Below are 25,735 nucleotides of genomic sequence, written 5' to 3' on the forward strand. Positions count from 1 at the left end.
AAAACCACAATGAGATACCACTTCACACCCACAAGGATGGCTAGTGTCAAAAAGTCAGACAATAACAAATGTTAGTGATGATGTGATGAATCAGAACCCTCATACACTGCTGGTGAGGATGTAAAATGGTGTAGCCACTTTGGAAAAAACTTGGCAGTTTCTCAAATGGTTAAACATAGAATTACTATTTGACCCAGTAATTCCACTGCCAGGAATCTAACCAAAACAACTGAAAGTGGTATGTCCACACCAAAATGTATACACTGTTTATATAATTAATCATAAAAGTCAAAAGGTACAAACGGGCACCTGGGTGGCACAGTCGGGTTGAACATCCGACTCTTGGTTTCAGCGTAGGTAGTGATCTGAGAGTCGTGAGATCAAGCCCTGCCTTGGGCTCTGTGCTGGGCATGGAGTCTGCTGGAGTTTCTCTCCCTCTGCCCCCCTGACCTCGCACTCTCTCTCTCTAAAATAAATAAGTAAATCTTTTTTTAAAAAAAGGTACAAAGAAGCCAAATGTCCATCAAATGGTGAATGGATAAAGAAAGCATGGTACATACATACAATTGAATATTATTCAGCCATAAAAAAGAATGAAGCACTGATAAATGCTGCCATATGGGTGAACCTTGAATATATTACATTAAGGGAAAGAAGCCAATCATAAAAGAGTACGTGTTATATGATTCCATTTAAATGAAAATATAAATAGAATAGGCAAATCTATAGAGAATGAAAGTAGACTAGTGATTGCTTGGGGCACAGGATATGGTGAATAGTGGAATAATAGCTAAAGGGTACAGGGTTTCTTTTTGAAGTGCTAACAATGTTCTAAAATTGAGTGTGGCAATGGTTGCGCGTATCAGTGACTATACTAAAAGCCACTATATTATACACTTTAAATGGGTGAATTATATCTCAATAAAGATGTTCTTTAAAAAAGAAAAAAGCTGAGGGGCGCCTGGGTGGCTCAGTCGTTAAGCGTCTGCCTTCGGCTCAGGTCATGATCCCAGGGTCCTGGGATGGAGACCCGAATTGGGCTCCCTGCTCCGCGGGAAGCCTGCTTCTCCCTCTCCCACTCCCCCTGCTTGTGTTCCCTCTCTTGCTGTGTCTCTCTCTGTCAAATAAATAAATAAAATCTTTTTTAAAAAGTATTAAAAAAAAGAAAAAAGCTGAAAATCTTAAAAGTAGTCAGAGGAAAACAGACACATTCCCTTTAAAGACTAAGATTTCTAACTGACTTTTCAATAGAAACTATGAAAGCCAGAAAACAATGATGTATAGATGTATAGAATTCTGAGCTCTTCCTTAGGAGAGAGAGTAGGGAAAACTGTATCTACTCCATCTGCCTAGAAGTGGAAGTACCTTTATAATTGTTTTTTACCACAGAAAGTTTTAATATTTTCCATAATTGAATCTATTTTTCCTTATAATAGTAGCATGTTAAAGTCTCCCCACCCAAAGATTCAGTACATATAGCCTTTTATTTTTAAAACGTTTATAATTTTACATTTTCATTTTTATGCAGTATTTCATACAGATTAAGGGCATTTACTACAGAGCAGAGGTTGACAAATTTTTTTTAGTAAGGCCGAATAGTGAAGAATTTAGGTTTTGCAGGCCACATGGTTTCTCTCATAAGTCAACTCTACTGTCGTAGAATAAAAGCAGGCACAGACAGTAATAAATAAGTGTTGCTGTGTTCCAATAATATAAAGTTTATATACACTAAAATTAGAATTTCACCTAATGTTCATGTATCTTGAGATACTATTTTATATTGACCATATTTTTAATTTTCTCTATGTTATGATGTTTTGATCTCCTGGGGTGGGGGTCTTTGCTGGCTGGGGAAACTCCCAGAACTAGTTAATTCCTATTGTGAGGGTGCCTGGGTGGCTCAGTCGTTAAGCGTCTGCCTTCAGTTCAGGTCATGATCCCAGGGTCCTGGGATCGAGTCCCACATAGGGCTCCCTGCTCTGCAGGAAGCCTGCTTCTCCCTCTCCCACTCCCCCTGCTTGTGTTCCTGCTCTCGCTCTCTCTGTCAAATAAATAAATAAAATCTTTAAAAAAATAATAATAATTCCTATTGTGATAACTTGACTGACAGCACTCCTCTCATAGGTAAACCAGCCAATCCCAAGTCCATACTCCTAACCACCTCCTTTATCTAACAGTCACACACCAAGCTAATATTCCCCTGCCCTAAATCAATCCAGGGCCAGCTAATAGAAAATTAAGGACAATCCCAATGTCCCAAAGCCCAGCAGAATTATTCAAACCAGCCAATCCTAAACTGTTTACCCTGCTCTGCCTATCCTTTCCCATGAAAATGCCAGTAAAAGCTATGGTCTGTAGTGCATTTGTAGTGATGAGCACTCGGTGATGTATGAAGTGTTGAATCACCACACTGTACACCTGAAACTAATATAACACTGTATGCTAACTATACTAGAATTTTTAAAAAAAGCACTCATATCTTAAAAAAAAAAAAGGCCTCCTAACACTGGTGCTTCTCTCTGTGGCCCTGTGTGATACTATATAAGAAAAACATATTTGGTCACTCAGACGACCAAAATATATTTCTCATATATATATGGTATTGTCAATGGTTCCTGGCTCACAGCTTCCAAAAGCCTTGGAATTTCCAGAGTGATAAGGAGCATCTTTTGCCATCCTATTGGTCTCCTGCCCTCAGTTTCTGAAATTGCTTTAGAGCCATAAAGGTGAAATGGGTGTCTTATTATTCGTAATAGCCCTTTTCCACCACAACTGGGTTTACATTACTGATGTGACTTGTGGAAAGCACCTAAAGATGGTGGCTGGTTGCCAGGGCAACCAACCAAGAATACAGGGGTGAAATTTTCAGTCCCACCCCCTGATCTTTAGGGATGGGATAGGGGCTGGAAGTTGAATCAATAACCAATGGCCAGGGACTTAATCAATCACACCTATGTAATGAAGCTTCCATAAAACCCCAAAAGGACAGGGTTTGAAGAGCTTCCAGGTTGGTGAACATGTGGGGATGTGGAGAGAGTGACTTGTTCAGAGAGCATGGAAGCTCCACACCCCTTCCCCATACCTGCCTTCCATATGTCTTCCATTTAGCTGTTCCTGAGTCATATATTTTTATAATAAATCAGTAATCTAGTAAGTAAAATGTTTAAGTTCTATGAGTGGTTCTATCAAATTAATTGAACCCAAGGAAAGGGTGGTGGGAATCTCTGATTTATAGCCAGTCAGAACTACAAGTAACAACTAGACTTGTGACTGGCATCTGAAGTTTAAGGAGGAGGCCTGGGGAACCTCCGTTCTGCAGCTGGTGGGTCAGAAGCATATAATAACCTGGGCTTGTGGCTAGGCGAGGGGTGTGAAGTGGAGAGGGGTGTCAGTCTTGTAGGACTGAACCCTTTATCTGTGGGATCAGATGCTATCTCCCAGGAGATGTGGCAGAATTGAGTTAAACTGTAGGACTCCTGGCTGATGTCACAGAATTGCTTATTGTTGGTGTGGGGAACCCTCTCAGTGGAATTGGGACCCAGAAACTTAGACCCTGCCTCCCATTTCTAGGGCAACTTTGAGTAATATTAAACTTTTCTTTCAATGACACTGACCTCTCTGTGTCATCATGCAGTCACTTTTTATAAACTAAGACCCAAACACAACTCTATTCTTTCAATTTTTTTCCAGTCATTTACAAATGTAAAGAAACATTCTATGGTCACAGAGTGCAAAAACAGGCAGCTGCCCGATGTGGCCTGAGAGTGGCAATTTACAACCCATGGTCTATAGCCATTCTGCCTTGCTCTCCCACTAACTAGCTGTGTGTCCCCCAATAAGTGGATTAATCTGTAGGTCTCAATTCCTTCATGCCTAAAATGAGGTTAATAGAATCTGCTTCATAGAGTTGTTAGGAAGTATTAAATCAGTTAATACATTTAAAGTACCTAGAATCATGCAAAATACATAGTCTCAGTGATTTCTGACACCAACCAGCTGGAATTGGGCCAAACTTCACAGGTCTTCATAAGACTGCCCTCACTTTGGTCACCAGCCAGAAGCCCAGGAGTTCTCAGGCCCCACTCTGGGCTACTCTGGCTAGTGGGCTAAAAATCCAGGAGTTTCCAGTACCCCCTCTGATACTTTGATAATTCACTTCAGTGACTCACAGAACTCAGGAAAGCACTATACTCATGATTACAGATTTATTATAGCATTAGGATATGAATGAGAACTAGCCAAAGGGAGAGACTCATAGTGTAAGATCTGAAAGGGTTTACAAAAGTGAAACTTCTGCTGTTCTCGCTGTGTTGAGTCAGGATGTCATACTCTCCGAGCACATCAATGTATGACAATACATATAATATTGCCAACCAGGAAAGTTCACTTGAGCTCGATGTCCAGAGTTTTTATTGAGGTCTCATTATCTAGGCACGAATGACTGAATCACAGGCCTTCAAGCTGAACTCAATCTCCAACCCTGCTTCACTCCCCAGAGGTCAGGAAGTCCTCCAAATGTATCTTGTGGTGATCGCTTAGGCAGCACGTATACAAATGTATCCTGTGATTCAAAACCCCAACTCTCTAGTCACATGGTCTTTGTGGAGTGGCCAGCCCCTACCCTGAATCATCTTCTTGGTGTCAACTACCCAGGGACCCACCATGAATCATCTAGGTAGGATGAATTATCAGGGCCCACCAGGGATATTACTGGGGAAATTCCAAGAATCTAGAGGCTACCTTTCGGTAACCAAGGAAAAAATCTTTATTTTGCCAGCCATATTCTTTACTCCAAGTAAATGCTTTATAGGTATTTCTTTTTGTTATAACTTTTAAGCCATATGGAAACTGGCACAACATGGAAGGTGATCATCCAAAAAAATATCTATGGACACCTACCAGGACACTGATTAATGCTGCACTAGATCAATCTGGAGCAACAGTGTCTTCATAACATCGAACTGCCCTGTGGAGGAAAACTGTCCTTAGGTTTTTTTCCAAGTTGTTTTTTTTTTTACTATTACTCAGACGAGTTAGCTACTGGTCTTCATATTTGTGTAATCGAAATTAATTTGTGTGTTCTTAGAAAATATGCCATTGTTAGCTTTGATTTACAGGCATTCTAGTGAAATCTCTGAGACGTATTTCCCCTTTGCTCAAAACGTTATACTCACAGGTCCATTCAGAGAAGCAGAAAGGCTGAACACAAAAATCCGAAAGGCTTTGGGCTCAAACTGAAATTCCACAGTTAAGTCCTCAAACCTTTAGTGAAACGTGCTCAGGCCTGGTAGAATTCTCGAAACATTGTAGGTCTTGCCTCTATCGCTAGGCTCGTGGCTCCGTGCGCGCGCGTTAGACCTTCCATGTGGGTCTTTTTGGAGGAAGGGCTTGGAGACCCGGGGGTGCGGGGGCCAGGGGCGCAGTGCTGGGATCAGGTGCAAGGCGCCCGGACGCCCTACGCGCTCCCGGCCTCTCGCTGCGCATGTGCAGCGTCGCAGCGCAGGCATTCTGGGAGATGTATTTTGCAGGCGAAGGCAACGGGCTCCTGCGAGCCCCGCGCGCGCGGCGCCCTCCTCCGCGCATGTGTGCCCTTCCCGTCCTCACCGCAGTGCCCCGGGGGCGGGGGCGAGTCCGGAGGCTCTAAGCACCGCACCTGGTTGGTCTTCGTCTGGGCTGGAGGTGCGCCGAGGAAGTGGGCGCGGGCTCGGGGAGGTGGGGGAAGAACAATAGGATTCAGCAGGACTTTGGAGTAGGCGTGGATCGGGATGTGTCAAAAGCTACAGTGACCCTCCTCAACCTGGGTCCGTGAGCCCGGACTGGGCGGGGTCCCGGGACTGCGTTCTTGCTGGTGTCGCGCTTCAGGTGTCGTGCCCGGAGCGCATCCAGCGCATCCAGGGGTGCCAGTGCGCGCCAAGTGGTGGACACCAAGGTGAGGAGCGCCCTCCGGGGTGTGGAAAGAGAACCAAGCTTTACTGAAGGTCTGAAATGTTCCAGGTGGAGTGCTACCTGCTTTTCCAAAGGCATCTAACCTTTAACCCTTACAGCAACCCTCTAAGTCAGCTTTTCAAACCATCGGCTGAAACCCAGTAGTGAGTATGGGTGGTGAAACCTGTTTAATGAGCCAAGACTAGTATTGTTATTTGCCAGTACTTTTAGGTCAGATATAATTTACACAGAATGATTTGCATATAATTTACAGAGAACAAAAGTGTAAAATTTGTTGATGCACACATGTAACTACCACCCCCATCAAACATTTTAATACCCCAGAAAGTTCTGCTCCTTTTTAGTCAACTCCTCCCCCCACCTGCTTAAGAACCAACCAGTTTCCAATTTCTATCTCTATAGGTTAGTTTTGCCTTTGTAGAACATCATATGAATGGAATCCTACAGTAAGCAGGCACTTAAAAAAAATAGATAAAATACTGTAAAATAGCACATGTGTATTCCCTTGTGATAGGATTGTTTTATGAAATTTACTACATATAACTGTATTTTTTTAAATGACTATTTATTGGGCATCCATGAACCGGACACTGTTTCTAGTGTTGGGGATACAGTACTGAATATACAGTACTGAATCAAGCTCCCTGCCTTTATGAAATCTTAGTTTTAGGAAGTAGAGACAGTCAGTTAACAATAAGCATAATCATATAGTATATTAGATAGTAAATTATATATTAGAATTTATACACAAAGAAAAAGTAGATCAGGGTAAGGGAAATGGGGGGGATTAAATTTAACTTAGGTAGACAGCGGAGGCCTCCTTGGTGATTTTTGAGTAAAGACTTGAAGAAGTAGAAGAGTGGGGGTGCCTGGGTAACTCAGTCTGGTTAAGCATCTGACTCTTGGTTTCTGCTCAGGTCATGATCTCAGGGTCATGAGATGGAGCCCTGTGTCTGGCTCAATGCTCAGCTGGGGGTCTGCTCGAGATTCTCTTCATCTTCCTCTGCCCCTTCCTCCCCCCCCCCCCCCCCCCGTCTATCTCTCAAATAAAAAAATCTTAAAAAAAAAAAAAAAGAAAGAAATAGAAGAGTGTGCTGGGTAGAGGGAACAGCCAGCATGGACACACACACACACACACACACATTAACATATTAACATTAGGTTGTTCTGTAAAATATGTTTGTTACCTTAACCAAAATATGCTTCTTACCTTAATCTCTGATATAACACAGATATGATTTCTAATTTTACTGAGGCTGGAGAGGTGAGGTTGACTGACTTGCCCAAAGTCAAACAGCCAGAGGTAAATTCAAGCCCAGATATTTTCCTCCAAATCTCCTACTCTTTATATGTCTCCCAACCTAAAACATAGCATTTAACTGACCTCTCCTCCCCCTTAGCTTAAAACACAGGGATCGACAACTCAGCTCCCCGGGAAAGATTCCGGAAAGACTGTGGCACAAATCTCACCATGTGGGCATTATATGTCCAGGGTCTGTTGGTGTCTCTTCCGCAGTTCCTGGGTCCCACTGAGAACCTGTTGCTGGTACATTCTACCTTCAGACTCCAACCTGTCTGTTCCTACAGCCCTGGTTAGAATCCACAGAAGGCATGACTAAATGGTCAGAGAAGGATGTGCACCAACTGCCATTACATATTGATAAATATTTGGCAACATCATTTTTGATGACTGTAAATTACTTTATCTTTGGAGTATATATCTGTTTGTTTTACCAGTTCCTTAATTTGTTCCAATTTTTCAGTATGTTAAGAAGTGCTGCAACAGATAGTCTTGCAGCTAAATCTTAGTGCAAGTCTGGTTTTTCTCACAATGAGTTCTGGAGGGCCCAGGAGACATTCTCCCACAGAGTGGCTTCCCCTACTGAACTGTTGAGGCAGCCGTGGATGGCTTTGTTACACCAGGGATTCTGGGATCTTCAAGTCATACCTGGTCTCTCATGGCTCCATCTCTCCCCCTACCTCTGTGTTCATAGATCTCTGTCTTCACCCAAAGGCTGCAGAAAATGACCAAGTCCCAGGTGAGTTAGTTTGTTCCATTCATTATATAGGAACAGTAGTGGAGGACTGTAAAAATGACCATGTGAGCTGAAATCATGCAAAGAAATCTTAATAGTCAATGGGATTTTTTATATTGGTTATAGTTGTTCTGTGACCTTTAAAAATGTTGGTTAAAACATTAAATCCTCTTACTGTTGGTCATACAAGTATAGGAAAATGAAAAATAGCAAAACAAATATTTAGTACATTGTTAATTTAAACATTGACAATTAAAATACTTTGTTAAAAAAACTTATCAAGAGCATTTGGAACAGTGCTGCCTTCTCTTTGTATAACTTGATACCAAGTGAGCATCTTTTCTGTGCCTTGGCACATTGGGTCGGATTCTGATATTTGGTCCTTTGCATCTAGGACAATCAGTTCTGGATGTGTATGGGGTGTTCAGTAAATATTTGCTTAATGACTTAATGAAGAATGGCCTAATGAATAATGAATATTCAGTGTAAAATGTTTCAAACATGATTTTTGTGTTACCCACAAAATGGAACATAAAACTAGACAAATGGGCATCAAAGCATAGGGCAGGAGAAACAGAATGAGACCAAATTAGTATACTATCACCCAAAATGAAATGGGGCCAAATTTTAGGAAGCATTATCAAATAATGAGCATGCTTTAAACAAGTTGCCATGCTTTTTGTTTTCCATTTTGTGCAGTACTGATGACTTTAGTTGGAATAGGAATGTGTTGTTGCAGGGACCAGTATCATTCAAGGACGTGGCTGTGGATTTCACCCAGGAGGAGTGGCAGTATCTGGACCTTCCCCAGAGGGATCTATACAGGGATGTGATGCTAGAGAACTATATCAACCTCATCTCAGTGGGTGAGGACCGTTTCCCAGTGTTGATTGGCATGTGCTTAGTTAACTACCTTACCTTTCTCAGTTGCTCCAAATAATCAGCCCTTTGAAGTACTTTTACAAGTATGGCTCTGGGTCTTAGATTTAAGATTGACAGTCTTTGGGAGGTCTGGCTTCAAGTTTGTTTAAAGACCTCTCTTTTTCAGGTACAAATGGGCACCTTCATCAGGAAGTCCCTGATGAAGTGCAGAGTTCAAAGGACCTGAAGCCCAGGTAGCTAGGTCCAAATCCTCTATCATTTCCCATTGACAGGATATCAAACCACAAAGCCATCTGTGATCCACAAGTTGGAACAAGGTGAAGAACCATGGATGGTGGAGAGAGAAATCCCAAATTGGAACTATGCAGGTGAGTTAGGTAAAGGACTCTGTGGATGGAAGTGAATGAAATTAAGATCACAGTTGATCTGATGGTTACCAGAGGAGAGATAGTGGGAGGATGGGTGAAATAGGTGAAGGGGATTAAGAGTATACTTGTCATGAGCCCTGAGTAATATACGGAACTGTTGTATCACTATATTGCATACCTGAAACTAATGTAACACTATATGTTTACTGGAATTTAAAAGAAAATTTTTTAAAAGATCACAGTTGATCAGTAAGGGTTGGCATCTTTGAAAAATATGCTTCAGGACTCTCTTCTTAAAGCCTTTGGCCCTTTAAAAACAACTGGGATGGTTGACATAAGTTCCTTATTTACCTGAATGCCATTTCCATATATCACCTTCCCACATTAATGCTCTTCTCTGCATGGCTATTAGAGAGTGACATTTTCCCTTCCAGGTATATTCTGCCTGTGATTCTTAACCAACTTCATTTAAGACTTTGAGAAGTTTTTTTGCCTTTTTTTAATTTTTGCAAAATATACATACCATAGAATTTACTATTTTTAAGTGTATGGTTCAGCGACATTAAGTACATTCACGTTGATGTGCACCATCACCACCATCCATCTGCAGAACTCTTTCATCACCACCAGCCGAGACTCTGTACCCGTTAAACTATACCTCCCCGCCCTACCTCCCCTGCTAGCTAATGCTAACCACTACTTTACTTTCTTTGCTCAGAACCTTACTATTCTGGATACCTCATATAAATGGAATCAAACAGTATTTGTCCTTTTATGTCTGATTTATTTTACTTAGTATATCTTCGAAGTTCATCCACGTTGTGGCATGTGATAGAATTTGATTGATTTTTAGGGCTGAAGAATACTCTGTTGTATGTGTATACCACATTTTGTTTATCCATTTATTTGCAATGAACATTTGAGTTGTTTTTACCTTTGGGCTCCTGTGAATAATGCTTCCAAGAACGTTGGTGTCCAAATTTCTGTTTGAGCCCCTGCTTCCAATTCTTTTAGGTATACACCCAGAAGTGAATTTGCTGGACCATGTGGTAATTCTGTGTTTACATTTTTAAGGAATTGCTCTGATGTTTCCCACAGCTACCACACAATTTTACATTCGCACCAGCAGTGCACAAAAGTTCCAATTTTTCCACATCCTCACTGACGCTTGTTATTTTTTGTTTTGTTTTGTTTTTCTAGTAGCAATCCTAATGGGTATGAAGTGGTATCTTATGGTTTTGATTTGCACTGAATGACTAGTGATGTTGAGCACATTTTCATGTGTGTTTTGGCCATGTGTGTATCTTCCTAGGAGAGGTGTCCAGTCTAGCCTCTGGGGAACCAGTGTTGGATAAAGAATAGAAATCTACTCACTTTCTTTAAAGACTGATGGCTCATATGTCAGGAACTGGGTTAGGAAGTTCAGGAGAATTATTGAATTCTGAGCCAGGGAATGACTTTATTGCTCTGGATGTAGGTAGCATAAGTTTAACAGTAGTCAAGTACTGTCAGAGGTTTATAAAATAGATGAAAATGAAGACAGATAGGATTTTAGATCCAGAGTGAGAAATCTGCTGCTTAGCATCTCCACATTAATAGAATCCAGAAATTTGGAAAACACGATGTAAAGCAAAAGTGGCAAGCACATAGTTGTCAGTAATAATACGTGTAATAATGGTATCTAACTGACAAAACGTATTATGTGTGAGGCAGTATTCTGAGTACTTTACATCTATTGACTCATTTAATTCTCATGACAACACTACAAGGTAGGTGCTATTATTATCCCTTTTTTTATAGAAAGGGAAGTTGAGAACCAAAGAGATCAAGGAACTTGACTTCTGCCACATGTCTAATTAGTGTTGGAGGTAGGATTGAAACCCTGGTAATCTGGACTTAGTACCTGTTTTCTTAACTGTGATTCCTCTTCTATATGTGCTAGGTAGAGAAGAAAGGGGGGAGAGTATTTAAAAGTCAGGATTAATGTAGTATATGTGAACTATTAATAGACTAAGATGACACACTCAGGAGTGAGAATTCAATAGTTAATCTAACCCTGAGGCATTTGTATTTGGCTTATTCTGTGGCTTATTTCTCTCTTACTGGACACATGGGTTCCTGGGCCTTCACACCCATATAAGAACGAATTACTGTTACGGCTTTCTGAGGCACTGACTACTGCTTGCAAGTAGGCTCGATGGCTTTGTCAAGTCCGTTTCATGCTGATGGATGACTAGATGAGCTCAGAGACATTGGAAGCAGAGACGAGTGAGGATTAAACTAGAGCAATCCAACGATGAGTCGATGAGACACCAGCTCAGATCTCTCTGTTCCTCATCCAATCTCTCCTTTATTTCCTCTGATCACCATTTCAGCCAGTCATTGTAATTCTCTAGATGGGCTCTTCCTATTGACCCCGTAACAGCTGTCCTCCTTTGTTCCTTTTTATTGCACCTTGTAATTATTTTTGTTTTTCTTCCCAGTTTGCAAAGTCCTATTTGCAGACAGCCAGATATATTTGTGTTCTTTGTCATATTCTCTATTTCTGTTTCTACGAATACGATTTTTTTTTTAAGTTGTGGTTTTCTTACAAAGCTCAGGGGTATAGATTCCATGTAGCCTTGGTATTTCTGTTCATTAGGGATACTAGGCCTTAAAGTAAAGATTCAATCTCACAATAGGGTGAAAAGTTATGAGCCATAATACATTAGCAGAAATATTCACAAACAGAGCTAATTATGCTTCCTTATAGAAGAAGTCTGGCAACTTGATGACCCCTTGGAAAGACACCAAGAGAACCAAGAAACATTTTTGAAACATGTTGCATTCATTGACCAGGAAACTGTGATTGTGGAAAAGGGCAACAAATGTAATGCACTTAGAGATATATTTCCTCTGAGCACAGACTTTGTTTCTTCCAAACAAAGACTCCAAAAATATGCTTCCTATGGTAGGAGTTTGAATTATTTAGGCTCATTTAGTGGTAACAGAAGAAAGAATGAATGTAGCGAATGTGGGAAAACCTTCTTCCAGAAGTCAGACCTCATTATACATAAGAGAACTCATACAGGAGAAAAGCCCTTTGTGTGTACGGAGTGTGGAAAGGCCTTCAGCAAGAAATCCAATCTTGTTATCCATCTGAGGATCCATACTCAAGAGAAACCTTACGAGTGTACTGAATGTAGAAAATCTTTCGCCCATAAGTCACACCTCATCGAGCATCAGAGAATCCACACTGGAGAGAAACCCTATAAATGTGGTGAGTGTGGGAAAGCCTTTTTCCAAAAGTCACACCTCAACATTCATCAGAGAACTCATACTGGAGAGAAACCCTATGGGTGCGATGAATGTGGGAGAGCCTTCAGCATGAAGTCACACCTCTTTGTACATCAGAGAATACACACAGGAGAGAAACCTTATGTGTGTACCAGGTGTGAGAAAGCTTTCAGTGAAGTGTCATGCCTTATGAGACATCAGAAAATCCATACTGGGGAGAAACCTTATGAATGTAATGAGTGTAAAAAAGCCTTTTCTGAGAAGTCTGACCTCATTATACATCACAGAACTCACACAGGAGAAAAGCCCTACAAATGCAATCAATGTGGAAAAGCCTTCAGACATAGCTCAGCCTTCTGTCGACATAAAAGGACTCATCAAGAAAAAATTCCTTAAAAGAAACTAATATGGGAATATCTACAAATAAAAGCCTCAGTAGAAATCAAATCTTAGTATGTATCAAGAAGTCAAGCCTATTCAACATATTTTTAAAGTATGTAGCTATGTTTTTGTAGAAATCATATTCCATATGTGATGCCAAAGCATTTCTCAAAGATATTACAGAAAGTACACCTCATTGAAGGATAAACGCTCATTATGGCCTACAAAGACCTTTGGAATATTAGTAAGTGGACTAGTCAGAACAAAATTAGAAAAGCATATGTGGACAATTTGCAAAGTATGAAAGCATTATAGTCCTAGTTGTATTATAATATGTTATATGCCACATAACATAAATCATATATTGGAATTGTATATTTGAAGTTAACATAAATATGAATATAAAATAAGTATTACATGTACAATGCCATCTACCAAGATCTTCCACATTGAATAATACTATTTTTCTTCTATTTAACAGAAAATATGTCATTCAAGAAGAATTTAAAACTAATATTATATGTCAACTATACTTCAATTAAAAAGATTCTAAAGTGTAAAATTAACTTTTTTTCCTGTTCATTGCTAGTACATATGTGTGTGTGTATGTATACACACATATATATGACTTCTGCTCATTTTGATCAATGAAAGAATATGAAAAGGTATTGTTGTTGTTCATATGTACATACAACATAGATATATGAGAATGAGCGAAAGAAAATAGCCATGGCTTCTTACAACATTCACTATGATTTAAATAATTGTTTTTGGTGACTAAATTACCCTCTTCTTACATACTGTTATTGTCTTCCCTAATTAAAGCCCTAATGCCCAGTACCTTAGAGTGTGACTGTATTTGGAGATAGGGCCTCTAAAGCACAATGAAGTTAAAATGAGGCCATTAGGCTGGCCCTTACTCCAATCTGACTGGTGTCCTTATAAGAAGAGGAGATTAGGACACTAGGGATGCAGGTGACAGAGGAAAGACCCTGTGAAGAGGCAGCAGGAGGGTAGCCTCAGAGGAAACCAACTGTGCTGGCACCTTGATCTTGGACTCCCAGCCTCCAGAAGTGTGAGAAAATAAATTTCTGTTTCTTAAGCTACCCAGTTTATGACATTTTGTTATGGCAGCCCTAGCCCAAGCCCTAGCCCTAATATATACACTACTGCTCTTTTTCACTGGATTACTTCATAAAGCTGAAGATACAAATTATAAGTACTCCATAACCCAACAATATGTTTGGGGGTTCATTTTACTGTGCACCATTTCTGTCTATTTGGCATTTCCTAATTCACCTTGTGATAGAATGTAAGAAATACTTTAATAAGGATTTTACAATTCAGAAATGTAGGGACTTTTTTCAGAGAGAATCATTCATTTTTATTTTATATTTTAAAGATTTTATTTATTAGCAGAGAGAGAGAGAGAGCGCACAACAGGGGAGCAGCAGAGGGAGAGGGAGAAGCAGGCTTCCCGCTGAGCAGGGAGCACGACGTGGGGCTTGATCCCAGGACCCTGAGATCATGACCTGAGCCGAAGGCAGATGCTTAACCAGCTGAGCCACCCAGGCACCCCAGAGAATCCTTCATTTTTTAAAATAAAATTTGCGGAGATATCCTGCAAATTTACATATGACTATCTACGGCATTAGAAATCAACTTGTTCCTTATTTATTAATTCAAGATGGAACTTCATTCTTTGGAAGTGAGTTTTAATAGAGATTTAGGAATACAGACAGGAAACATACAAGAGTTGGTGTGAGAGGTCTCGTTCTGGAGCCAGCTAGATCTAGATTCTGGATTTGCTTTGAGCCTCATGTTCTCTTCTGTGAATTAGAATCGTGCCATCATTTCTTGGGTTATTGCCAGGATTATACAATATAATATATGTATGGTCCTCATAAGATGTTAGCTATTTTTGTATTTTCCAAGGGTATAATTGGAGTTCCCATTGTAATTAAACAGTTAAGGAAACAGTTCACTGTGATCAGCGCTTTGATGTAGGGAGATTGGCCTGTGGGGGTTGCATGCATCATTCTGTTTCATTCTCACAAGGGTATGGGGCTGGAATCACTGCCCTGCATCGTTCCTGTATTAAGCTACTTTGTTTAGAGGTTGCTCCTAGAAGTGTACTGCTAATGTAACAAAAACTAAAAGAGGTGACATTCGCCAAATACTGGGGCAGTGAGAAAACCGATGTCAGAGCCTGGAAAGATGGTAACACACTGGCAAAACATATGGTAAAATTGTCTCCTCTACATAAGCCGACTGTGCTGACACCTCTAGAAGATACTAGAAAACAGAATATTGGCAATATTTGCTGATTGATCTTAGCTGTCTTTAGCAAACTATTACAAGAAAGAGATAAACTCGGGCAAAATTAATGATTGACCAGCCAAAATGAAAGCAAATAGAGTCCAGACATTTGGAGTCTTACAGAGTTAAAGAAAAACCAACTATTCTAGATTTCAAATGACAAGAGAATGATTTAAAAGACTTTATTTTCTTTATTTTCTTTAAATAGGCCCCACGCGCAGCGTGGAGCCCAGCATGGGGCTTGAACCTTACAACCCCGAAATCAAGACCTGAGCCGAGATCAACAGTTGGACGCTCAACTGACTGAGCCAACCAGGCGCCCCTAAAAGACTTTAAATATCAACAACCTGATAAACCTTTTCAGTGAAATAAAGGGACTCAGAAAAAAAAGATCCTATTAAGGGGCTAAAATCTCATTCAAGCCTGTCATCCTCAAAGGAGAGCCTCATCTGCCACTCTGGCTGCATATTACAGAAGCTCAATTTTAGTCAGCTGCAGCTGAGAAGACTGGGGCTTCCATGCCCAACCTAGCTCCTGCCTTATACAACAGAGGCTTTACCCAAGGCAAGGAAGGCCAAGAGTCCTGGGGCCCTGATCCCACCCCACCCCCCATACTCTAGATGTAGGGCAGATGTTTCATGCTAGGGGCCAGGATGAAAGGACAGCAAGCTATCATTCTCCCAGGTCCCACTTATAGAGCAGAGGTTCTATCCTGGAAGGAGTGACTCAAAAAGACCTTGGGCTCCCATTTCTCCTCCAAAATCCCACTTGTAGGGTGGAGTTTCTATGCCAAGAAGAGAAGCCAAGAAGTTTCCTCCACTCCACTTGTAGGATAGATGTGTCACTCCAGGAAAAATAGGCTGCCCCTTCCACCTCCTCTATTGATCCGATGCAGTAAATGAGACACCTGTCCAGAGGGAGAAGAGGAAGGTGGGGCTGGAGCTCCACAGCTCCATGGAAGGAGCTGCCTTTATTTGCTACACAGTGGGGGGAACGCATGACTTAGGCATTGGTGAATATAGAGACCTTAGTTGTAAGCGATTATAATTCTAATAGTTCTATAAAACAGCAACAAATGAAACAGCAGGCCATCCAGAAGTTTAACAGAAAGAATCAGGGAAATAGCTAAAAAGTGCCCTGTAAGATCGTAGTTATAATAATCCATCTGGAAAGCTGTGCACATGTCTAGGTATTACACACATATCAAGGACCAACCGGAGCAGGCACTTGAAAGGCACTAGTCACTCTTAGACATGGGGCAGGCTTGAAGGAATTCCCAAGTCCTACACAGATCCATGAACAAGGAGTGGAAGCCTTACTGGCTCAAGGGGCCTAAGCTCAGCCTCTCACCGATCACTGGCTAAACATTACGTTTTTTTGAGCCTGGGTGACTCCTAGGAAGCACATGGGGAAACTGAGCACTGACATCAGAGGCTACACACTGTTGGGGAAAATAGACTCCACGGAAATTAGTCCAGGGAAGCCATGAAGCCAGCTAATAAAATTAACAAAACAGAGCAACATCAATGAGCCCTGAGAGGGATGTATCATAATCCAAAGTTGCCACACTGTATTAACTCAAAAACTATGAGAGATGCAGAGAAACAGAGTATTATCACCTTCAATACAGGAAAAATAGTGGCAATAGAAACTACTTTGAGGAGGCCCAAATTTTGAACTCATATGGCAAAGACTCCAAAAAAGCTATTATAGTTTCAAAAAGCTAAAGGAAATTACGTTTATGACAGTAACTCATCAAATAGAGAATATCAGTAGGTAAACATTATTTGAAAGAGCCAAGTGGAAATTCTGGCATTGAGAGGTAACAGTACCTGAAATGAAGAGTCACTATAGGGGCTCAACAGTAGATTTAAGTTCGCAGAAGAATCAGTAAATTTGAAGCTAGATCGTTAGTATACATTCTGAGAACAGAAAAAAAAAGAATGAAGAATAATTAACTGAGCAGCCTTCTGGTTTCTTGTCTGACACGGAAGAGTCTTAGAGTTATCAATCCCATTTTTTAAAACAAAAACAATCTGAACAAACTGGAAACCAACAACTCTTCTTGGATCTTGCAAAGAATTGAGGTCACAGGACAAACCACTGCTGTGAATACTAGCAAGGAAGGCAGACACTGGGAGGTTAGAGGGGAGGATGGCTAAGGGCTATAGAATGTGTTTCCCAGGGGATGGTGACCCGTGTCTGTGCTTTCACTGAAACCCTTGAATGCTATGCTTTGAATGCGTGAATTGTATGATATACAAACTATATCTCCATAAATATGCTTTCAAAAATTGAGTTGCTGGGTCTGTAACATAAAGAGATATAATATTACAATACAAAGGAGAGGAGAAGAAAAGTTATGGGGAAGTAAGGAAGTATTAAGTAAGTGTGTGTGTCTTTTCTTCTCTTGGTTTCTTCAAAAGATGTAAAATTAGGTAAAGCAACAATTATAACACTGTATTGTTGGGTTTTAATATATAGAGACATGACAACAATAGCATAAAGTGGGGGGGTGGGGCAAATGTTCTGTATATCTTGGAATTAATATTAATCTGAAGGATATTATGACAAATTAAGAGATACTGTCTAAGCCCTAGAACAGCCACTGAGGAAATAACAAATAGTTTAAAAATCAGTAGAAACTCTGCCCTCAAGAATGGAGAGCATAGGGCGCCTGGGTGGCTCAGTTGGTTAAGCGACTGCCTTTGGCTCAGGTCATAATCCTGGAGTCCTGGGATCGAGTCCCACATCAGGCTCCCGGCTCAGCGGGGAGCCTGCTTCTCCCTCTGACCCTCTCCCCTTTCATGCTGTTTTTCTCTCTCTCTCTCAAATAAATAAATAAGTAAAATCTTAAAAAAAAAAAAAAAAGAATGGAGAGCATAGCTTTTCTGTCCTTAAGTGTGTGCTGTGATAGTGAGCTCCAAAGTGGACAGTGTAGAAAGAGAGGGGGAAAGAGTAACTTTACAGTGGAGAAACGTGACAAACACTATCACAGATGATCAGTGTTGATACCAACACTGGTAAGTCAGGCTGATAGCGGGTACCCTTGCTATAATATGATGAAACGGTACTTTGCCTCTGTCATCTTCCTCCCTAAAAACACACAACTGCAGTCTAAGCATGAGAAAAATATCAGAAAAAAGGGGCATTTCACAAAGTACCTGACCAGTCCTTCTCGAAACCGTCAAGGTTCTAAAAACAAGGAAAGTCAGAGAAACCGCCTCAGCAAGAGGAGCCTGAGGGGACATGATGACTAAATGTAATGTAGTATCCTGGAGGGAATCCTGGAACAGAAAAAGGACATCCGATAAAAGCTAAAGAAATCCGAGTAAAGCATGGACTTCAATTAATAATGTATCAACATTGGTTCATTTATTCTAACAAAAGTTCCGTAGAATGTAATCTGTTAATAAAAGGGAAACTACTTAAAATAATAGAATCAACAGTATATATAATCTTGACTATCAATCTACATGCTAGAGAATCCACAAATGGTATCCGCCCACAAATGGAATCATCCACTAGAAGTTCTTGAGAAAGCCCTGTGAAGTGGAACGAAATTTATAACCAACAAGGCAGGGTAAGAGGTTTCTGGCCCCCTTCCTTTTTCCTTAATAGAAATTACTTGGGAAGCATCCTGACACCTCCCCATACACAGGGCATGATGGAAAAAGACAGAGTTGGCAGGATTGGGGGAGAGTGCAGGGGAAATGGGGCAGGGTAGGTACCATACATCTGGGATTGGAGTGATTTTGAAACATTTTTGAAGCTGAGGGTCTTACCGTCTGTTCACCTCACAGAACAGCAAATTCCCTTGGTAAGAAAATTCCCAGGGTAAGAAACCCTGATGAAAAACCAGACCTCCATCTCTTTTTCTCCCAGGGGACTGGTTTTCCTTTCCTGGTTGGCTGCAAGACAGAATTCTGCTGGGTCCTCTCCTCTTCCAGGGAGTTATACCATCATCCAGCATTGGCCCTTGAGAAGAGTCACCATCTTGTATTCAAGATGGGTTCCTTGTAAGAGGACGTATTGACCACTCCATCCATATTTGCATCTTTCTCCACAAACTCATCTGAGCCTAGTGGCCAATAGACTATGTCTCTTTCTAAAAAAACTTAGCCAGGGTAGTTTTTCAATGTCCTCTCTCCTCACTGGAACTTGCCTGCCTTATTGAGCATAAGGATGGTTTCTGTGGCTGTCTTCTCCTTACAAGGTAGGTCACATAGACCCACAGGTGGGCTGTGTTTACTTTCTTGAAGAAGATATCACTTGGCTTGGGAATACCCGCCAGCCATGTCTGAAATCCCAGACACAGGAGACCAGAGAAGAGGGTGAGGCTGCCTGTAACTGCCTTGACAACTAAACCACCAATGGATTAGAATCTTAAAACCATAGCACCATGGAAACAGAGTCACAGAATTTTGGATCCAGGTGGTACTAGAGAGCTCACGTAATCTAACAATTTAACAACAAAAAATTATCACTTACCTGATTAGAAGAAGTTTTTAGACATGTGGCTTATTTTCTTGAACCTGAACACACAGGACAAGAATAGTAATATCTTCTTGGTTGCCTGATGAAAGCATAAAATAAACCCAAAACCCTGACATACCAGAAGCTATGGGAAAAAGAAAGATGATTTGATGAGGAGAGTCAGAAGCATTTATTGGATCAGGGTTTGAAGGTGTTGAAAGTGGAGAATGGAAGGTGCATGAGGTGGGGTGGAGAGATCAAGACTGCTACTTCCTTTATCTTTTCCCTTGAAATTTCTTCATTATTAAGACTTTCATTCACCTGCCTTTGGTTTTAACATATAAGGTACAAACTTTAATACAGATGTGAATGCTGCTACTTCTGAAATCAAGTTCTTATAATCTTCAGTCTATTGACAGTTAACCTGGCATATCTTCATAACCTTGCATAAGACAATAGATACTTAAATATTACACCAAAAGCATAAGCAACAAAGTAAAAAAAAAAGATGAATTGGATATTATCAAAATTTAAAAATTTTGTGCTTCAGAGGACACTATCAAGAAACCAAATAGATATGGGACAAAATTTCAAGGAATTTTCAATTCCTATTGAAAAGAAAAATAACCCAACTTAAAAGTAGATATAGGAGGGGCACCCGGGTGTCTCAGTTGGTAAGCTTCTGACTCTTGATTTCGGCTCAGGTCATGATCTCAGGGTCATGAGATCAAGCCCTGCATCAGGCTCTGCACTGGGCATGGATCTTGCCTAAGATGCTCTCTCTCCCTCTCCCTCTGCTTCCCCCCACCCAACTCACGTATATGCTCTCTCTCTTAAAAAAAAAAAAAAAAAAAAAGTAGATACAGGATCTGAATAGATGTTTTTCCAGAGAAGATATACAGATGACCAATAAGCCCATGAAAAGATGCTGAACACCATTAGCCATCAGGAAAATACAAAGCAAAGCCACAATGAGATACCACCTCACACCCCCTAGTGTGTCCATAATTGAAAAAAATGGGCAAGAGCAAATGTTGGAGAGGATGTATAGAAACTGGAACCCTCATATACTTCTTTGCTGATGGAACTGTAAAAAAGCAGCTGCTTTGGAAAACAGTCTGACAGTTCCTCAAAAGATGAATTGCACTCATAGGTATCTACTCAAGAGAAATGGAAACATACGCCCACACAAAAACCTGTACACCAATGTTCATAGCAGCATTATTCATAATAGCCAAAAAGTGAAAAGAGCCTAACTGTCCACAAACTGATGAATGATAAAGAAAAGCTGGCATATCCATATGATGGAATATTATTTGGCCATGAAAAGAGGTAAGCTACTAATACATGATACAAGGATGAACCTTGAAAACACTATGCTAAGTGAAACAAGGACCACACATTGCAATATTCCATTTATATTAAATGTCTAGATTAGGAAGATTCAGGGTCAAAGTATATTGGTGGTGGTCTAGAGATGGGAAGGTTGGGGAGATATGGGGAGTGACTGCTAATGGGTACAGAGTTTTGGGGGGGTGATGAAAATATTCTAAAAATGGTAATGGTGATGGTTGCACCAAGGATGTGAATTATATCTCAAACTGTTATATATAAAAATGAAACCAGATCTGGGATTGGGAATGCTTGTTGCTATTGGAGCATCACAGCTTCTAGGCCCTGTCAGCTGAGAGAGGAAAGAAATATGTTTATATTAACTCCTGTATATCCACAAACCTGTAAGTATCTCTGTACGTATCTATACCCACCGTCACTAAGCATGATTTCACAGTCTCCAGCTCTAATCCAGTATCATGTAGACCATCCTAACCTTCCCCACATACTTGTCTATAACCTGGCACTCCAACAATGAGAAACCTGGCTCCCCCATCTGCCACCCATTTATTTGATTGTTCAATCCAGTATACATGTGTAGTGGTTCAGGATTATTATCCCGTACCTCTGTGGAAAACAACATTAGCAACTAGGGTACGGTGTGTATTTGCCTCTAGTCTTACTCTTCCACCCACTTCCCAAGTTAATTTAGGCCAATACTTTTTCCCCTCACCCCCTGCAGTGAGGTTACTTCATACATGTGTACTACAGTTAGATTCTTTTGTCAAAGCTAAACTCCATCCTGAAATCCTCCTACTGCCCAGATTATGTTTTTAATTGATTACGTTCAAGTTCATGGTTTGTGCTAAGTTCTATGGGTTTTTACAATTTCACAGTGTCATGTATATTCTTCATTACAGTGTCACACAGAATAGTTTCATACCCTAAAAATCACCTGTGCTTCCCCTGTTCAACTCCCCTCCCCTTCTCTGAATTCCTGAAAGCCGCTGATATTTTTACTGTCTGTATAGTTTTCTTTCCCATAGTCCTATCAATGGAATCATACAGTATACAGCCTTTTCCATTTGGCTTCTTTCACTTAGCCGTATGTATTTAAGATGCAACCATGTTTTTGTGTGGCTTGATAACTCATTTCTTTTTTGTCCCTGGATAATATTCCATTGTATGGATGTAGCAGTTATTTTTTAACATATTTTATTATTTATTTATTTAATTATTATTTTTGACTGAAGTTCAAAAGAGGGACAAGAATGAAGAGTAGGAGGGGCGCCTGGGTGGCTCAGTCGTTAAGCGTCTGCCTTCGGCTCAGGTCATGATCCCAGGGTCCTGGGATCGAGCCCCACATCGGGCTCCCTGCTCGGCAGGAAGCCTGCTTCTCCCTCTCCCACTCCCCCTGCTTGTGTTCCCTCTCTCGCTGTCTCTCTCTCTCTGTCAAATAAATAAATAAAATCTTAAAAAAAAAAAAAAAAAGACTGAGGAGTAGGAGAAGCAGCCGTCCCACCAGGTCAGTACAGGATACCATCAGTAAAGCACTAGGAGCCGGGCTCCTGTCCTTGAGAGTGAAGGGAGTACAGGAGAGTCACAAGAGCAGCGACGTGAGAATGTGATGGGAGGAGAGCAGGTGGGCAGTGACAGGGCTTGATGTCTTACTGACCCCTGAAACAAAATCTCAAGTTGTGTCCATTTTGATTATCATCTAACAGGTTCCAAAATTCAGGCTTTAGAGGCATGTGGGAGGAACAGCCTGGAAGGATACCCACCAGGTATTTTTAGTGTATCCTCAGACAAGTGTTCTGAGGACCCAGTGGTCCATTTGTCATCTACCCCAGGAACCTCTCTGCCATGCAGCTGAAGGGAACCCACATGCACTTTCTTCACAGGGTTTACCCACCTTCTGAACCCAGATAGAAGATACCAAACAAGTACTGAATTTCCCCCAGATTTCGCCCCCATGTGGAGATCGTCAGCTCGGGAAGAACATTGCACAATAGCCTGGTCTAAGCAGAGGTTTTTGTAGTGACCTAGTCCAGCCCTCTAACTCCTCCACACCAGTGCTCAAGTGGCTTGGGGATCCTCCAGGAAAGCCCACCAATTCCCCATGCTCAAGGAGGTATTGCTGTCCTGGCACCCTTCAGAACTCTTGAGAAGGAGCACAAGGAGAGCCTCATTTCCATGAAACAGGGACCGTGATCTCAGAATTCTAAGTCACAGACTTGTGTAAGCAGCAGAGTTGACTTACACTCCAGAGTTTATGGCACAGTGTCCTCTTGCCCTTCTTCTGTCCAGAACATTGAAGATTCAAGATAATATCTGCAAGCCATGGAAATCTTGTAAATTCATCATGATGTTTGCACCAAAGGCGCCAAGCCTTTTAAGCTTGCCCCATGTATTCATGGCTCTGTAAATGGTTATTCTGCCCAGAGCCACTGCATGTAACTGTCATTTAGATTTTCACTTGCCTTCTGGTACTAATGGGGTCAGTTTTTGTCATTTAAGTTTTAAAAACTCTCTGGATACCTGGGGAAGTAGTATAGCTCAGTGATTAAGAGCACAAGTTTTGGGGTGCCTCATTCCAGTTTATTTAGGTATGTACCTAGAAGTGGAACTATTTGGCCATATGGTAATTCTATGTTTAATTTTTTGAAGAACCACCATACTGTTTTCTGCAGTGACTTCTGATGTACAGTTTTAAGTTCAGACTTTCTAATATGATAAAAAGAAAAAGAAAAAAAAACTGGAAGCAGAAAACTGACCTTCCCTCATAGAGCCAGATATACAGGCCCTGGTTAAAGACTGAAAACAGTATCATCACCCTTCCTGCCGATGATATGAGAGTGTTACTTTTTTATAATTTAAATTTTGTTTTAAGTCGTGATTATTAAAACACTTAAACTGTAGAGTCTTCATGTGCTCTGGATGTCCGTGAAGTGGCCCTTGGGTGTGGAGTCTTTTGAGAAATGCTGAGTAAACACTGAACCAACATCTATTAAACTTATTTAAGCCATCTCCTCCAGGAACTTTTCCTACCCTCTGCCCCAGGAGATTCTTCCTATCCCCTGAGCTCCTGGAGCAGACCCAAGGAGCAGATAAATGACTGTTGACGCTGCCACTCTCGGAGGCCCACGTGTCCCGGGGTGACTTTAGCGTCAGCTTATGGTGTGTGTGCATTGTCCTGGAGCATGGAATCTTTTTTAAAAATATGATTCAGAATACTCCCCAAATCAGCTTGGCTTGTCACAACAGGTAACTCATAGGTATCTGGTTTTACTGACAGGTTCCCCCACGATTAAAGGAGCTATATTTTTCTTTATTTTTTTTTTTAAGATTTTATTTATTTATTTATTTGACAGAGAGAGAGCTATCACAGGTAGGCATGGCGGCAGGCAGAAGGAGAGGGAGAAGCAGTCTCCCTGCTGAGCAGGGAGCCCGATGCGGGGCTCGATCCCAGGACCTGGGATCATGACCTGAGCCGAAAGCAGATGCTTAACCGACTGAGCCACCCAGGCGCCCCAAAGGAGCTATATTTTTCTAATAGCAATAATTCATGCTTATTGTGAGAAATCGGACATACAACTGTAAAGAAAGTGAAAAGCAGCTGTATTCCACCACCCAGTGTAAACACTATTAACATTTAATGGGTTATTCTTTCATATGTGTATAGATATTTACAAAAAACAGGGCGTAGTTGATATGTTTTTAACTAGAGTTTTACTTAGCAGTACACCATCGACATCTATTTCATTATATTAAAGTGGCTTGATAACATTCCTCTTTATGGATGTGCCACAATATATTTAGCCAAACGCCTATTTGGAGGCCTGGTTTGTGTTCAGTTTTTCAGTAATCTAAACAATGCTGAGATAACCTCTGGCTTCTAGATTATGAGCTTAATATGCAGTTTGAATTTTATCCACAAGGGGGAAGCAAGCTACTGTGAGAAGACAAGCTAAGCTCTAAAAGCAAAAAACAACTAGAAAGTTCTTTGGCATATATAAGCTCACCCCAAGCTTGTGAGGTGGATATTAATATTTTCCCCATTTTCTACGTAAGGAAACTGGGTGTGAAGAGAGTCATTCTCACCAAACAGTAAGTGCTGAGGTGGGATTCAAAGCTGTCTTCTGATTCCATTCAGCTTGCTTGCTTCATTTCCCTGCGCTTCCGAAGTTGACAGCATTAAAACTTTCTCCCCACGTTCAGTTCAGTTCTAGGCACTGGGCTGGCACACTACGCAGAAATAAATGGGAGGATCCCTGCCCCTCAGAGGGTCATTATCAGGTGTGAGGACAGATTTATACATAAATAACTGAGTGACTAAATGCCCACCAGAATAGAGAGCCCAGGAAGGCAGGAAAGTCACTTTGTAGTGAGACTAGGAATGGCTTTATGAAAGAGACTTGATAGTTGTAAGAGCTAAGGTTTATTTAGCTTTTACTCTCTAAGAGGCACTGTGCTAAGTGCTTTATATGCATTTATTAGAAATTCCCCCATATGGGGCACCTGGGTGGCTCAGTCTCAGGTCACCTTCAGCTCAGGTCATGATCTCAGGGTCCTGGGAGCAAGCCCCACATCATTGGGCTCCCTGCTCAGTGGAGAGTCTTCTTCTCCCTCTCCCTCTGCCCCTCTCCCTGCTTTGTGTGCTCTGTCTCTCTCAAATAAATAAAAATCTTTTTTAAAAAAGAAAAAAGTTCCCCCATAGAC

At 41.0% G+C, this 25,735-nt stretch overlaps 2 protein-coding genes across 2 annotated transcripts in view; one reads left to right on the plus strand and one right to left on the minus strand.

The window, feature by feature from the left end:
* LOC116626133 (zinc finger protein 300-like) overlaps nucleotides 1-5,462 on the minus strand; it is a 36,471-nt gene extending 31,009 nt beyond the window's left edge. The window contains exon 1 of the mRNA XM_032395315.1: nucleotides 5,175-5,462. The gene's annotated coding sequence lies outside the window, so the exon portion shown is untranslated. The remainder of the gene's footprint in view (nucleotides 1-5,174) is intronic.
* A 78-nt stretch (nucleotides 5,463-5,540) lies between these two features.
* Nucleotides 5,541-11,631, plus strand: LOC116626156 (zinc finger protein 300-like). Its single transcript, XM_032395351.1, has 5 exons — nucleotides 5,541-5,679; nucleotides 7,941-7,985; nucleotides 8,722-8,848; nucleotides 9,137-9,232; nucleotides 11,374-11,631. Exons 2-5 carry the CDS (start codon nucleotides 7,971-7,973, stop codon nucleotides 11,397-11,399), a joined length of 264 nt encoding a protein of 87 aa, XP_032251242.1. The 5' UTR covers nucleotides 5,541-5,679; nucleotides 7,941-7,970; the 3' UTR covers nucleotides 11,400-11,631.
* The last annotated feature ends 14,104 nt before the right edge of the window (nucleotides 11,632-25,735 follow it).

This window comes from Phoca vitulina, unplaced genomic scaffold, assembly GCF_004348235.1.
Source record: "Phoca vitulina isolate PV1807 unplaced genomic scaffold, GSC_HSeal_1.0 scaffold83, whole genome shotgun sequence".
NCBI classification, from domain to species: Eukaryota; Metazoa; Chordata; class Mammalia; order Carnivora; family Phocidae; genus Phoca; species Phoca vitulina.